The sequence below is a fragment of the Candoia aspera genome, chromosome 1 (assembly GCF_035149785.1).
Source record: "Candoia aspera isolate rCanAsp1 chromosome 1, rCanAsp1.hap2, whole genome shotgun sequence".
Taxonomy (NCBI): domain Eukaryota; kingdom Metazoa; phylum Chordata; class Lepidosauria; order Squamata; family Boidae; genus Candoia; species Candoia aspera.
This window is the reverse complement of record NC_086153.1, coordinates 223,947,836-223,963,066: the sequence shown is the minus strand read 5'-3', so window position 1 is coordinate 223,963,066 and position 15,231 is coordinate 223,947,836. Positions and strand designations below refer to the sequence as shown.

General features: G+C 37.0%; 1 protein-coding gene across 1 annotated transcript in view; it reads left to right on the top strand.

The window, feature by feature from the left end:
- Positions 1-15,231, top strand: part of MAP3K2 (mitogen-activated protein kinase kinase kinase 2) — a 56,659-nt gene that overhangs the window by 15,478 nt on the left and 25,950 nt on the right. The window contains exons 5-13 of the mRNA XM_063288831.1: positions 770-869; positions 2,043-2,156; positions 3,622-3,709; positions 9,640-9,758; positions 9,934-10,013; positions 10,130-10,197; positions 11,376-11,465; positions 12,830-13,036; positions 14,955-15,103. Coding sequence (XP_063144901.1) covers positions 770-869; positions 2,043-2,156; positions 3,622-3,709; positions 9,640-9,758; positions 9,934-10,013; positions 10,130-10,197; positions 11,376-11,465; positions 12,830-13,036; positions 14,955-15,103 — 1,015 coding nt within the window. The remainder of the gene's footprint in view (positions 1-769; positions 870-2,042; positions 2,157-3,621; positions 3,710-9,639; positions 9,759-9,933; positions 10,014-10,129; positions 10,198-11,375; positions 11,466-12,829; positions 13,037-14,954; positions 15,104-15,231) is intronic.

Genomic DNA, 15,231 nt, shown 5'->3' with positions numbered 1-15,231 from the left:
TATATATTGGTATATTCAGTCATTAACTTATTAATCTCAAAATATCACATTTCTGTTCTTGTACCATCTAGCTTCAGGTTATTCTGGCAAACAAATTTTAAAATGCTGTATTTTGTGTTCCATATCAAAAATCATATATGTTTAATGTACTGTATGTTGCCTTTAACATAGAAATTAATTAACTAAAATGCTTGGCTGAGTTAAAATGTTGCAAATTAAAGTTTAATTTAACTTGGTGTTGGTTCATGCTGTTGAACCTGTTGCAATTCTTAAATAGATCACTTCCCAGGATGGCTTTCTAATGCTGGAAAATCTATATAAGCCTAGCAAAATAATCCTGTTACATCTGATTAGCTCATTAGCTTGCCTCTTATAAAGTGAAGAAACAAGGTACAATTTGATTATTGCACTGTGCAGAAGAATTATTACAGCTGGTTTGAAGCTATATTTTGAGATACTGATGTGTCTATCAGTAATCATTAACTACTGTATGTATAATTCAAGTTGCAATTTCTCCCCTTAGTGCCATAGGACCAGCCTTCTTTGTTTAGACCTTCATAGAGGCAAAGAAAGGAATGAGAGCTTGGTCTTCCATTCCAGTTGAATTCAGCTCATGTGGTTTAGCTGTTGGAAAAAGTGGTTTGCCTTTTTTTCCCCCCAAGATGGTGCAGTTCCATCCATGAAAATACATTTGACTTTCAGAATTATAATTCGTAACTTCTTTCATTTCAGTAGATTATTTCTAATAAAGTTGTATCATACTTTACAGAATCCTACAGTTTTCTAGACCTATCAAGCTAGAAGATCTTGCATCAAAAGCTAAAGTTGCCTTTGGACAGCCCATGAATTTGTATTACAGCAATAATGAGGTAAAATAATGGTTTCTAGATTGCTCTTTGTAATGTTGATATAGTGAAAAGTTGTTGACAGAACTACTGGAAGCTCTGGGACATTTTTTAGGTTTGCAGTGGGTGACACTCCATCTTGTGCCATTTGTACTGTGGCTTTTTGCTTTCATAAAAATAATCAGTCTTTCCAAAGAGTCCTTTCTCATCAAATAATGTATTGATGTAATAAGTTTTTCAGCGGTCTTTTGGAAACAAGAAGACAAAACAAAAAACCTTTAATTTTATATCTTTATTTTTAGAGGGATATAGTACGATTCCTTTAAAAGATACGATTGGGAAATAACAAAACGTATGTTATTAAATATAAACCTGTGAATTGGTTAGTTTGCAGAATATGATCACTGTGTAATACTGAAGCAACAACCTTCTCTATAACAAAATATTAAAAGTTGAGATCTGTTTTAGTAACAGTATATCATTACTAAATAAACAATTAAGGGGAAGATTAAAAAAACGACTAGTGGTTCATCTTATCTTTCTGACTGTATCTAGTCAGATACTACAAATACTGTATCTTTTAAAATAGTTCCTAGGAAGGTTGGCAGAAACTATTCTTAATGACAGATTTTCCCTCCTCACTATTTGCCATTCTAGCTACCTGATGATGCCTGACTCTCTTCTAAATCTGTATTTTTCATTTGTGGGTTGGTACTAATTCAAATACAATTAGCATTCAGTAACTTTTTCTAATGACAGCCAGTTTGGCATAGTAGTTAAGGCATCAAGCTAGAAATCAGGAGACTGTGAGTTCTAGTCCTGCCTTAGGCACAAAGCCAGCTGGGTGACCTTGGGCCAGTCACTCCCTCTCAGCCTTAGGAAGCAGGCAGTGGCACACCACCTCTGAAAAACCTTGCCAAAAATACTGCAGGGACTGGTCCAAGCAGTTGCCAGGAGTCAACACTGACTCAAAGGCACAAACAAACCTTCTCTAAATATAATGCACACCTTTAGCTTGTGAAATAGTGATGAAATGACGGATTATATAAATGTTAACATACATGCTTATTATTGAAGTTTATGTTATTTTTCAGGAACTCAAATATCATGTAAAGTTTGCTTTGCTTTGTTAAACAAATAGATAATAAAATATGTATTAATTTAGCTGTAATCTTGTGGATGTTTTCCTCTGTATAGCTGGTAATTCCATTAGCTGTCCAGGATGATCTGGACAAAGCTGTGGAGCTCCTTGATCGCAGCGTTCACATGAAGAGCCTCAAGATACTACTTGTAGCTCATGGAAACACACAGGTGTGTTAAGGCTTTGTGTACATTTATGTATTTATTTTATTTATATATCAAATTTAGTCACCACCCATCTCACTCACATAGCAACTCTGGGAGGTTTGCAATAAAACAGAAATGAAATATTAATTACAATACAATAAAACAATACAATTAAAACAATCTTCTTATATAAGTAATATATTCCAAGAGGTAGATGATAAGAAGTTCTTAATTTAATTTCCAGGGAGTGCCTTCAGGGCACTAGCTACCCCCAGGATTGGTTACCCCTCCTCACGCCTCATGCGAGATGGCAGAGCCAGGTCTTCACCCCTTTCTGGAAGGTGGGAGAGTGGGGACCCGCCTCACCTCTGGGGGAAGAGTGTTCCATAGGGCAGGAGTGAAACAACCCTTCCTCTGTGGTTTGCCTGTGACCCCTAGCAACCTGCTCCCTCTGAAAAGTTGCCATCTGTCCCATTTCTTTATGGAGGAGCCTTTTTTCTTTGGATCCTAGTTCCAGAAAGGCACAGAGCCCTTGGGTCCATTACCCAGTAATTTTGGATCCAATCCATAAAAGAACTTTGTGTGTTAAACTTACTCTTTGGGTAATGTCTGCATGAATTCACATTATTTGTTCTATAACACATTAACTCAGCAGTTATTCACATGTGCACATTATTTGTATTTGTAACTTACAAAATCCAAGTGTTTGTATATATGTGTGTGTGTGTTTGTATAATAGGTACTATGATACAATGTTATATATTGTATGTAATAAACTGTGTTCTGTTGTTCATAGGGTATTGATGGAATATAAATTGCAGTCACAGAACTCATTATGCAATACCACAATTTTGCTTTTAAAGGACGCAAATGTTATTTTTCAATAGTTGCCTCATTAGAATAGTAGGAGAGAGAGATTATAGCCAAAGCCCAAAACAGTTTAAAGGATGAGGGAAAAATTATATACCAACTATATTTTGGTTGTTGATTGCTATCATTCTGCGTGTGATACATGCAGAAATACTCTCAGATGGGCCAGAAACTTCATTTTCCCCAGTTCCTAAATAATCTCGCTTAATACATTTTAACTCTTCATTCTTGATATCATTATGATCTTAACATTTTGGAATGTGTGCTCTTGGGAGGTAATAGCATACTATATATAATATCTTCGTTGAAACTCACTGTGAAAAAATTTGGGGAAAAATCCAATGTCATCAAAGTGCAGTGGGGCTTTAAGTAGCCCTGTCATCTGCAGTCCCCAGCTTCATAAAATCTACACCAGAAGTCCCCAGTCCTTCAGAATACAATCTGAGGGCTATGGAAAGGAGAATATCTTCTTCCTCCCATTACCATCTCTGGAAGAAGGTCAATTAGTGGAAATTGAGCATTCGCTGTCACCCATATTTGTACCAAAATGTTGCTTCCTTTTATAAGGGTGGAGGGTTTTTTTAAAAGCATAAATAAATAATCACGCTTTTTCTTCTAGAATAACATGGATCCCTTGTCCTCATTGGAAGATTTGGATAATACAGTTTTCAGAGTAACAGAAAAGAAAAACAGGAATTCTGTAATAGGTAATAAGACTTCATATTCTTAATTTTAGAATGGTGATGGTTTATTTGTTTATTTATGAAACATTTACCCTCTTTTTGGTGGTGCCACAGTAATTTGCAAAGAGCAAACAGTACAGGTATTGCCACACACACACACAAACCAATGATTAATACACAGTATGAACCTTGAATAAATGAAAACTCATAGGAACTTTGAACAAGTTAAAACTACATTCATGTAATACCAAAATTATGGCAAGAAGAACAAAGTACCACATCTAAAATCTCTGGTTATGGGAATAATTTTAAATCCTAGTTCTCTCTACAAATATAATGTGTTATGTGAATATCATTAATTCATGTTTCCTGAATACAGACACAAAATAGGGTGGTTATACATGGCTATTTGCACTGTCCTGAATTTTATGATGCTATATTAATAGTAGGAGAAGTATGCATGAAAACACATTCAGATTTTCCCATAGACTTGGTTTTTTAAAATAATTTATACAGTGATGAGGAAAAGAGACAGAACAAAGTTATGTTTAGAAATAGAGAACTAAGTGAAAATGAGCTTGTTCCATTCATCCATGCTGGGTGTTGGAGTAGTGTTGCAGGAGGGAAATTCAGTTTCAAATACTTGCCAAATCGTGAAGTTCAGCCGGCGACTTGGAACAACTGCTGCCTCTCAACTGTTTTACAGAGCTATTTCAACCTGACTTCCTTGGTAGTAGGGTGAGATATATATAAATGTAAAAAATATTTAGTCAGTCAAAAGGTAAGTGTGAGAAATGGAGGATAAAAGCTTTTGAAATAATCCAATATTACATTTTTAAGCTGCAACATTGCATGAATGAATAATTCATGTACGATCAATAGTAATAGATAATATATGCAGACCGGTTATGATTTGAAGTTATAATCACCACATTAAGTGTGGTGTCACCTGCTGAGCATGACAAGCCAAAAGTTTGAAATTACAGAAATAGTAAGGATTGTTTTTGCAAATCTGTATTAGTCCCTGCTCATTCCAAGTTATGAAGGAAAGCTGAGAACTGAAAGAATGCTCCTTCTTTCCTTTTCCTACTGGGCAGACAAGTGAAGAGAGCAGTTGCTTGGCAGTGTGGTCCTCTGCTATGCAATCCATATTTAAACTGGAATTTGTTGTCACAGGTGTGATGGTCAGCAATTTAGATTACCTTTAAAAGGGTACTGGAGAAATTTAAGGAGAATCAGGCTATCACTGGCAGGAAAGCTTTAGGGCTGTTTTTTTACTTTCTGAATCACTGGTAGCACATGCCTTCCATACCAGGTGCTAAGAAACAACAGATGAGAGGGCTATTCCTCTCCTGCCCATGATTATGAGTTTCTTAAATGCATGAAGTTGGCCACCAAGTGACCCAGAATGCTCAGCTAGGCAGGCCATAGGCCTGATCTTATGTTCTGCATTCTTTCAGTTTCTTTTTCTTAGAAGGGAAGAATAAGATTGTAAGGGAATCTTGCAATAGCTGCTACATGGCAGAGAAATTCTGAGCCCTTTTGACAGGTGTTACTCCTGCTTTTCTAATGAGAAAGGTTTAGGTAGGTTTCTTTCTCAGTTCAATGGAAGTGTTTCCTGGTGAGGGGAATGAACTAGCAAAGTTAGCTAAAAATGGTAGATGTCGGTTTATATATGTATGTCTCTTTCCAGGAAAAAACGTTTAGGTAATTCCTAGATTCTTAAACTATTGGACTTGTAAAGAAACCTATCAAAGAACTTACATTAGTTAGACAGTCTTTTTACCTGATATATATTGCTTGGTTTTGTACATTTTTCTCTTTACAGTTTGATACTTATTTTTTTTGATATATACCAGTCTTGTTTGTGAATGTGTCTCTCATATTTAAGTGCTTTATGGTTCTGTAGTTGAATTTTACTTCAGCAAAGGATCGTTACCTTGTCGTGGTGCTGGAGCTTGAGCACCTCAATGATGCCATGAGCTAAACCGTGAAGGGCCACTGAAGACGGGAAGGTCATGACAGAGAGGTCAGACTAAATGCAATCCCTGGGGAAGATAATGGCAACCCACCCCAGTATTCTTGCCGTGAAAACTAAATGGATCAGTACAACCAGAGATATGTCGATATACCATCGGAAGATGAGACCCCCAGGTCGGAAGATGGTCAAAATGCTACTGGGAAGTAACAGAGGATGAGTTCAACTAGCCCCAGACGTGATGACGCAGCTAGCTCAAAGCCAAAAGGACGGCTAGCGGCCGACGGTGCTGGTGGTGAACGGCGAATCCGATGTTCTAAGGATCAACACACCATTGGAACCTGGAATGTAAGTTCTATGAGCCAGGGCAAATTGGATGTGGTTACTGATGAGATGTCAAGATTAAAGATAGACATTTTGGGTGTCAGTGAAATGAAATGGACTGGAATGGGCTGCTTCACATCAGATGACCACCAGATCTACTACTGTGGACAAGAGGACCACAGAAGAAATGGAGCAGCCTTCATAATTAATAGTAAAGTGGCTAAAGCAGTGCTTGGATACAATCCAAAAAATGACAGAATGATCTCAATTCGAATTCAGGGCAAGCCATCTAACATCACAGTGATCCAAATATACGCCCCAACCACAGATGCTGAAGAAGCTGAAGTAGAGCAGTTCTATGAGGATCTGCAGCATCTACTGGACAACACGCCTAAAAGAGATGCTATTTTCATCACAGGAGACTGAGATAAGGAATTATTTTTAAACAAGCAATGCACGGATGTGGAAGAAGACAATAGAATAGGAAGGACAAGAGACCTCTTCCAGAAAATTAGAAACATTGGAGGTAAATTCCAGGCTAAAACGGGTATGATCAAAAACAAAGATGTCAAGGACCTAACAGAAAAAGAAGAGATCAAGAAAAGGTGGCAAGAATATATGGAAGACCTGTATAGGAAGGATAACAATATCAGGGATAGCTTTGACGGTGTGGTCAGTGAGCTAGAGCCAGACATCCTGAAGAGTGAGGTCGAATGGGCCTTAAGAAGCATTGCGAATAACAAGGCAGCAGGAGACGACTGCATCCCAGCTGAACTGTTCAAAATCTTGCAAGATGATGCTGTCAAGGTAATGCATGCTATATTCCTTGAGGAATCCAAGGCTGGAGTTAAAATCGCTGGAAGAAACATTAACGATCTCAGATATGCAGATGATACCACTTTGATGGCTGAAAGCGAAGAGGAACTGAGGAGCCTTATGATGAAGGTGAAAGAAGAAAGTGCAAAAGCTGGCTTGCAGCGAAACCTCAAAAAAACCAAGATTATGGCAACCAGCTTGATTGATAACTGGCAAATAGAGGGAGAAAATGTAGAAGCAGTGAAAGACTTTGTATTTCTAGGTGCGAAGATGACTGCAGATGCTGACTGCAGTCAGGAAATCAGAAGACGCTTAATCCTTGGGAGAAGAGCAATGACAAATCTCGATAAAATAGTTAAGAGCAGAGACATCACACTGACAACAAAGGTCCACATAGTTCAAGCAATGGTGTTCCCCGTAGTAACATATGGCTACGAGAGCTGGACCATAAGGAAGGCTGAGCGAAGGAAGATCGATGCTTTTGAACTGTGGTGTTGGAGGAAAATTCTGAGAGTGCCTTGGACTGCGAGAAGATCAAACCAGTCCATCCTCCAGGAAATCAAGCCAGACTGTTCACTTGAGGGAATGATATTAAAGGCCAAACTGAAATACTTTGGCCACAGAATGAGAAGGCAGGACACCCTGGAGAAGATGCTGATGCTAGGGAGAGCGGAAGGCAAAAGGAAGAGGGGCCGACCAAGGGCAAGGTGGATGGATGATATTCTAGAGGTGATGGACTTGTCCGTGGGGGAGCTGGGGTTGTTGACGACCGACAGGAAGCTCTGGTGTGGGCTGGTCCATGAAGTCACGAAGAGTCGGAAGCGACTAAACGAATAAAGAACAACTTGAATTTTAACAGAACTGGAAAATGCTGATTTTAGGTTGACTAAATGTAATTAAGGATTGGATATAAGGCACTCGTTTGTGGGTTTAAAAATATACATCAGCCATTTTCCTTTTTTTCTAATACAGATTATGAAAATGCTTTTCTTTGAAGCAAAACAGTCTCGATACCTGTAGCTTTTTCAAATTCAGTTTTTAATTCCTTTCAAGTCCTGTCCATAATTTTCATACTCATTCATCTGAAAGCTACCAAAAATGAAGCAGGAAGAGAAGTTGGGATGCTAGCTGAAAGTATTGAAGATAAAGTTACAAATTGTAAAGAGCTTTATAGAGATTGGTTAGAATCTGGTTCAGATATAGAAAATCCTTTTAAATTGCTGAGATTTCAGTAAAGCAACCATGTAAAAATATTATTTTGTCCTCTTCACTTATAAGAAGGGCAGAGGGATTTCTGTAGGTTTTGAAATGGAAGATTTGTAAGATTGGTAGGTAAACAGCCAGTTACATGCTTTTCTGTTATCTGTCTGATTGCAGAAAGGCTGCTAGGAAGAAATTTTAAAAGTGTCAGCCGTAGCATATTAGAAGATAAGTTGGTTCTAAGTGGGAAACAGTTAATTTGCCAAAAGTCTTGTAGTATTATCCATTTTACTTAGTAAATCTTATTAAAACAGACTGTGAGAATCTTGCTTGGAAAAAAAAAATACTCAGTTTGAGGCATCTGCCAAAGAACCTGACAATCTTTTAGGCACTGTTTATGAATGACTCATATATGTGTGATGAAAAAAATAGTAGATGTGTCCTATCAATACATGGAAAATTAGACAGTCAAGACCCATAATGCATGATTTAAGTTGTGTTCTTGGATATATGAAGAAACTCAAATGTGCAGGTAAATTGTGTAATAGAAGAGCTATGTTTAGGTAAAGGGATTAAGATGCACTTTCCTACATTAGAATATAATGAACAGTAATCTAGCACTCCCTCCCCATTTATATAAACTGGTATTGTTTATTTTTTAATTGGGTATTATGCTATTTCTCCTTGCTCTTCATTGTTTCAGAAAAGCTGTGTGTTTTAGCATCCTTTAAGGTTGAGTGTTTTGATGTTTCAACTGTGAAACATTCCATATCAATAAAAAACAAAACTTTCAAAATAGGGTCAGGATGAAGGAATGTGGAGATGGTGACTAATATTTTATATCTACTATGCAATTTATGTCACTTTGTAGACCAGTATTCCACAATTGTATATTCTGTGAGGGAATTACATACATTCAGCATCAGTGAAGTGTCTGGATTAAGGGAAAAGGCATTTTTCTCTAGCTGTAGTTTTATCTGGGAAGACAGGACACCCTGGAGAAGATGTTGATGCTAGGGAGAGTGGAAGGCAAAAGGAAGAGGGGCCGACCAAGGGCAAGATGGATGGATGACATTCTAGAGGTGATGGACTCGTCCCTGGGGGAGCTGGGGGTGTTGACGACCGACAGGAAGCTCTGGCGTGGGCTGGTCCATGAAGTCACGAAGAGTCGGAAGTGACTGAACGAATAAACAACTAAGTTTTATCTGGAAAAACAGAGAGTATGTTTTGACTACCTAAAAGCAAAACATCAAAAACCACTCTCTCTATGTTGCAAAACATCAGTATTATGCAGAAGCAGAGAAACTCATTCTGAAATAGTCTGTGAAGGAAGAAGGATGGCGTTCTGAAGCACTATTTTTGAAAGTGTGTACATGCCTCCCTGTTAGTATCAGTGTACAAAATATTATATAACACATAGAAAAATATTGAAATGCATACTGTATTTCTTTATTTTTGAAATTGTCCTGCATTGAACTAAAGTTGTTTGCCTACATGGCATGCATAATCTAAGAGTAGGAAATGTCTGAAAGTTCAGAGGAAAGGCATATTATTTGATTTAAAAGCTAAACTAATAAATGATTCTTGATAGTAAAAGTGTTTAATAATCTTTTTCTTTTTTTAAAAAAATCAACAGGCTATACTCGTGACAGCAGCTCTCCTCCTCCAGGATACATTCCAGATGATCATGTGGCACGGAATGGATCATTCACTAGTATCAATAGTGAGGGCGAGTTCATTCCAGAAAAAGACTTAGTAAGCATTTTCTTGATAAAGGATCTACTACATGTAGGTCTGGTGGCTTAAGAAGGTTTTTTGGTCCTCTTTTTTCTCCTTAAATTTGGAGTAATATTTAATCCCCAATTCCACTTACTGATGTGGCTTGAACTAACTGAAATTTCGCAGTACACTTTTTGTGCTTCTCTTCCAGATGCTGGATCCATTATCACTGAGTAGCCCTGAAAATTCTGGTTCAGGAAGTTGTCCTTCACTTGACAGCCCTTTAGATGGGTGAGAATCATTTATAATCTATCTTTTTGCTGTGCTCTGCACATCATAGAATCTTGTTGTATTCAGGAGGCTCTTAGTTATTAAGAGTGTAATATTGCAATGTTTTGTGTTTCTAGAGAGAACTACCCTAAATCCCGGATGCCAAGAGCTCAGAGCTATCCTGATAACCATCAAGAATTCTCTGGTAGATAAAAACAAATGGACATAGTTTCCAGTATTATTGTTATAAAGTTTTATATTATAATGTTAAGTACCAACAACTTCATGCAGGAGTAGCATTTAATCTGGCTTGGTTAAAGACTCTAGTAGCAATGCAGAAGTGTAACTAATGCAGCCATATAATCATAGAAAAAAATGAAATACCTGTTTTTGAAAAACAAGTAAATCAGTACTAGAGATAAAAATCCAAATATTTTAGTGAAAATAGCAATTTCATCATTGCTGGGATCTTGATCTGATTCTTACGCATTTAGTGGCTATATTTATAACTCTAATTTTATCAAGGTCCTTTGGATTTATGACCTCTACTTGTCTAGCTCTGTAAACATAAGACATTTAATCATATAGAATATTGACCACATTGACTTAAGACATTGTGACGTACACAGTTGTAACTGCAGTAGGAATTTTAAAAGTTTCAAGCTTTCAGGTGCTTGACTAAGTTCTATTCAAATCAAGATGGAATTTAATTGTACTATATTATGAAGTGATAATTGGATTTTGCAATTGAACCTGAAGATTTTTTAATCTAGAGGACCAAAATATCTTGAAACGTGAAGATTATAATAAACTCTAGAAGATGTATGAGAAGTTTTAAAAAGATTTGCATTGTAATCTTCTTTGAAAGCGTTAAAAGATCAGAAAATGGGCTTTAGATGCAATAAATGTATGCTTCTCTCAAAGTCAAAGAGAATAAGCAGAATACATCATGCTTTCAAAGAAGAAGATTATAAAACAATATTCCTTGGACAAGCTGGGATCTAAATGATGAAATTTGTGATTGGGGGGTTTAAATTATTCATAGGTGAGGAATCTATAATAGCAAAGGTATATGAATATAAAAGTAGAAATGTTTCTGTGGTACAAGATAACACATTAAAATAAGCAAATAATATATTGATTCTAAAAAGCAATATGAATATGTACTTTGTCTTCTTCCCCCTAATTTAGGAATGACAGACAGACAGACAGAGACAGAGAGAGAGAGAGAGAGAGAGAGAGAGAGATAGGACGAAAAAGACATACAGCCCTTTATGTATGCTTTTCCTGATTAGAAATTGGGGGTGTTACATGAAGCTTTTTATTCAGTCTTGGCTAGTTCAAACTGCTTAATGGAACAGAGCAAAAAATATTTTTCTTCAGATTATGACCTCCCAATATTTGAAAAGTTTGTCAAAGGTGGAACTTATCCTCGGTATCATATTTCGTACCAGCATCAAGAATACAATGATGGTGAGTTGTGGGTCACCTAATATACCTAGTTTATATTGTTCTTTAAATTCATGATCTGTTTTACTGTCAATTAAGACAGCTTCATTTTTTTGTGTCTGCTAATTTTGAATTTATAAAACTTTTCTTCATCATTTTGTTGTGTTCTGGAACTAACGTTGATTAGCAGGATCTTTTTAGAGTTATCTTAGAACAGGGGAGGGAAACCTTTTACTTGCGGCCACATATATCCTGCTGCTGAATTTTTTGCAGTCCCAGAGTACAGCTGCCTACCCTTTATTGCATTGACAGTAAAGTATCAGTTTTTAGCAGCATAATATTTTCATTTATTTCACCACAAGATAAAAATCACAGTACTTTTAAGCCTTTAGAAGGCTTAATGCACCTGTTCTTCATGAAACCACCCCAGTACCTAAAAAAAGACCCCCCAAGTTGGTCTCCTCTTGTGCCATCACTATGGTGTATCACTGCCAGGCCCCCAACAGCACTCTGGAGTCAAAATAGGGAGGAGGGGAAATGTGTTTACCAGCTCCAGAATCTGTTTCACAGGATTGGGATAGCTTTTGGAATAGTATGGGAGATGGTGTGAGGGGTTGCAGAGGAGAAGTGGGCAAAAATCTCCTCCTTCCTTGTTCAGTTGATGGATGTGTCACTGCCAGCCTTGGAGGCTACACTTGGTCATAAACATCCAAAAATTGAGCTGGAAGCCTTCTGGCTTAATACAAATTTGATCACAAATATTGACATTTAATTATCTGGGAAAACTTTCCAATTGCTTGTATTTTCAGTGCTTCTCTTTGCAACTTCTAGTGCCATGCCCTATGCTGTTCTGGAAAGTTTTCCAGCCTGCTAGAGCAGCTTTTCAGTAGATTGCAGGGAGAAGGAGGACTATACCAGAGTGCCTTCTTTGCTTCCTGCTGGAGCATTTCACTAGTGGATTTCTGTTCATGGGAGTTAATTTCAGTCCCTTAAATCCACTATTTAAGGTAGACCCCCCAGAGTTTCATCAAGTATGGTATTTAAAAGATCAGCAAGGCTATCAGTTTTCATTGAGTTGAGGCTATTATTTTCCCATTGCCAATAAAAATATTGTGGTATTATATTTTAATAAATAGTTCATGTTGAGAAAATGAAAATTTATTTTCCAAGAGAAGGTCCCTTAAAATGGTATGTACTTTCTTTGGTTATCACATGCATTCCTTATTATCGAGAGACCTGTAAGTAACATTTATTTGTGGTTGCCTCTAAGATCTGTAACATGTCTCACGTTCAGCCTAGTGATTTTTTTACTGTCAGTTGCTTCCAGAAGAACATACTGATAAAATTTCATAGTACTATAGTGTTGGACTTACTTATAATTTCTGCAGGTCGCAAAACTTTTCCAAGGGTTAGAAGGACCCAAGGAAACTGCTTACGCTCTCCAGTTAGTTTCAGCCCAACCGATTATTCATTGAGCACAAGCAGTGGGAGCAGCATTTTCACTCCAGAATATGAAGATGGACGAATGCGGAGAAGAGGAAGTGATATAGAAAATCCTACTTTGACAGTAATGGACATCAGCCCTCCTAGCCGCTGTAAGGAGAAAACATCTATCTATTGCCTTATAATTCCTCATCTGAAATAAAATTCAGTTGTTGAAATACTTAGGTTTTATATACAACCTTAGAGTTCTTTTTAAAAATTTTTTTGTCCCAATATGTTCCTGTGCTCCGACTGCACATTATTGCAGCTGGAAGATATAGCGCAATGATACTTGCAGATTAATATTCTGTTGATTTTGCATGGAAGCCAGTGATGGTGGTTGTGAATGGGACTACTAGGAGTGTAAAGTTCCAACTTTGGGGGAACAGTGTTCTGTGCAGTATAAAGGCTAGTGATATAACATTTCTGGACAATTGGAGGACGTTAAAATATCTTCCTCCCTCTTTTTGTTGAACAAGTGGGGAAGAATGAACATTTTAGGAAAACTAAATCCTTTTTCAGCTTCACTTTTTAGTTTCTGAACATAAAATGTATTCATTTGTAATTTAATTTGCTCATTAATCATAATACTTAGTGTATCAGATCAGGAGGTATGGATATTAACGTTGTGGGTATTATTACTAATTATACAGTATAAATCAGTAAGAATCATATACTGCTATGATAATATGCTAATGTAACAACATAGTTTTTTATATGTTTAAACTCTGTAATAGAATATAGAGCTCCCTTGTGTTGCTATATTGTTCTGTGGATCTCAAGAGCAAACTGATGTGGTCAGGAAAAGAGTTCCTTCCAATTCCATTTTAGACTTACTCATTCCTCCCTAGCAGCCAGGGCAGTTTCTTTCTTAATCTGCAGAAATAAATTACCATTGTACCTCTAAACCTTTGAGGCTTACTCAGGTTGACAAAAGGATGGATAGTCTGATAAACGTAAAAAGAGATCCTATTGGAAAAGAAATAATTGAATCCTTTTTCTTAAGAAAACGTTGGTGGAACCTGGAGAGAGAAATATGGCAGGGAAGTCACGTTACAGATACAATCTGCCGGGGGGTTACATTGGTGTGTCCCAGGGGGCGGGCCTTCTCTGCCACGGCACCTGCCTTATGGAACAGTTCCCCCCCACCCCCGGCCCCAAAAAGTTAGGTTAGCTCCATCCCTGGTATCATTTTGGAAATCCCTTAAGACTTGGTTATGTCACCAGGCCTGGGGGTCGCAGGGAACCAGAGACATTCATAGATGGCTCCACTGTGGTTGATATTTTGTTCTCTCTGTGTGGTTTGAATGTTTTATATTTTTTATATTGTCTTTTTAATGATGATTTTTTATATTTTTATAATGATTGTTTTTATGTTTCTGTGGTTTTATTCAATTATTGTATGCCATACAGAGTCACTTTTAGTAAGATGGGCGGCTATATAAATTTGATTAATAAGTAAATAAATATCCTGCTGTTAAAATTACTCCTTGTCCTCAGGTCAGGAATTGTTGTTGTTGCATAGCTTTTTGAGGAGGAATACAGAATTCCAGTGTAATAGGCATAATTGTAAAAATATATTTTTTATTCCTATGTTAACTATTTCCTTTTGGGATCTATTGGGTACCTTCTTGGTCCAAAGCAATCTTAGATAATTAGCTAATATTTTGTAGTTAAAACATGGATAAATCTTCAAGAGACATGATGGTTAATGAAACATGGTGGTTTATTTTGAATGGTTAAGCATGTTCACTTCTCCTTGTATTAAAGTAAACAATGCAAAATTAGTTGAATTAGTTCAGGTCACTTGATAATGATTATAATTTAATATGTGAATTATTTTTGGTTCTGCATTGTTTTAAACTTACCAAAAACAGGAATTGTAATCCTATTCAAAGGGTAAATGAAAATGCTTATGTTTTAAAAGGAAATATGTTGATTTGGCAGATTGTTTGAAAAGTCTCTGAAAGGTGTGAGTGTGTTTTTCCCTTGTATAATAGGATATATCAGACTTCTCACATTTTGTTACAGCCCCACGTGCTCCAACTAATTGGGTACTTGGTAAACCTCTTGGCCAGGGTGCATTTGGTAGAGTTTATCTGTGCTATGATGCAGACACAGGACGAGAACTAGCTGTTAAACAAGTTGAGTTTGATCCTGACAGCCCAGAGACGAGTAAGGTAAGAATTTTTTGGGGGGAAAAGTGTGAAACTTCTCTCATCCTCTCTGATATGTAATTTAAACAAGATCCTCTGAGAACCACTGCTGTGCATTTCTCACTGCAAATAATGGGAATATTGCAAGTTCT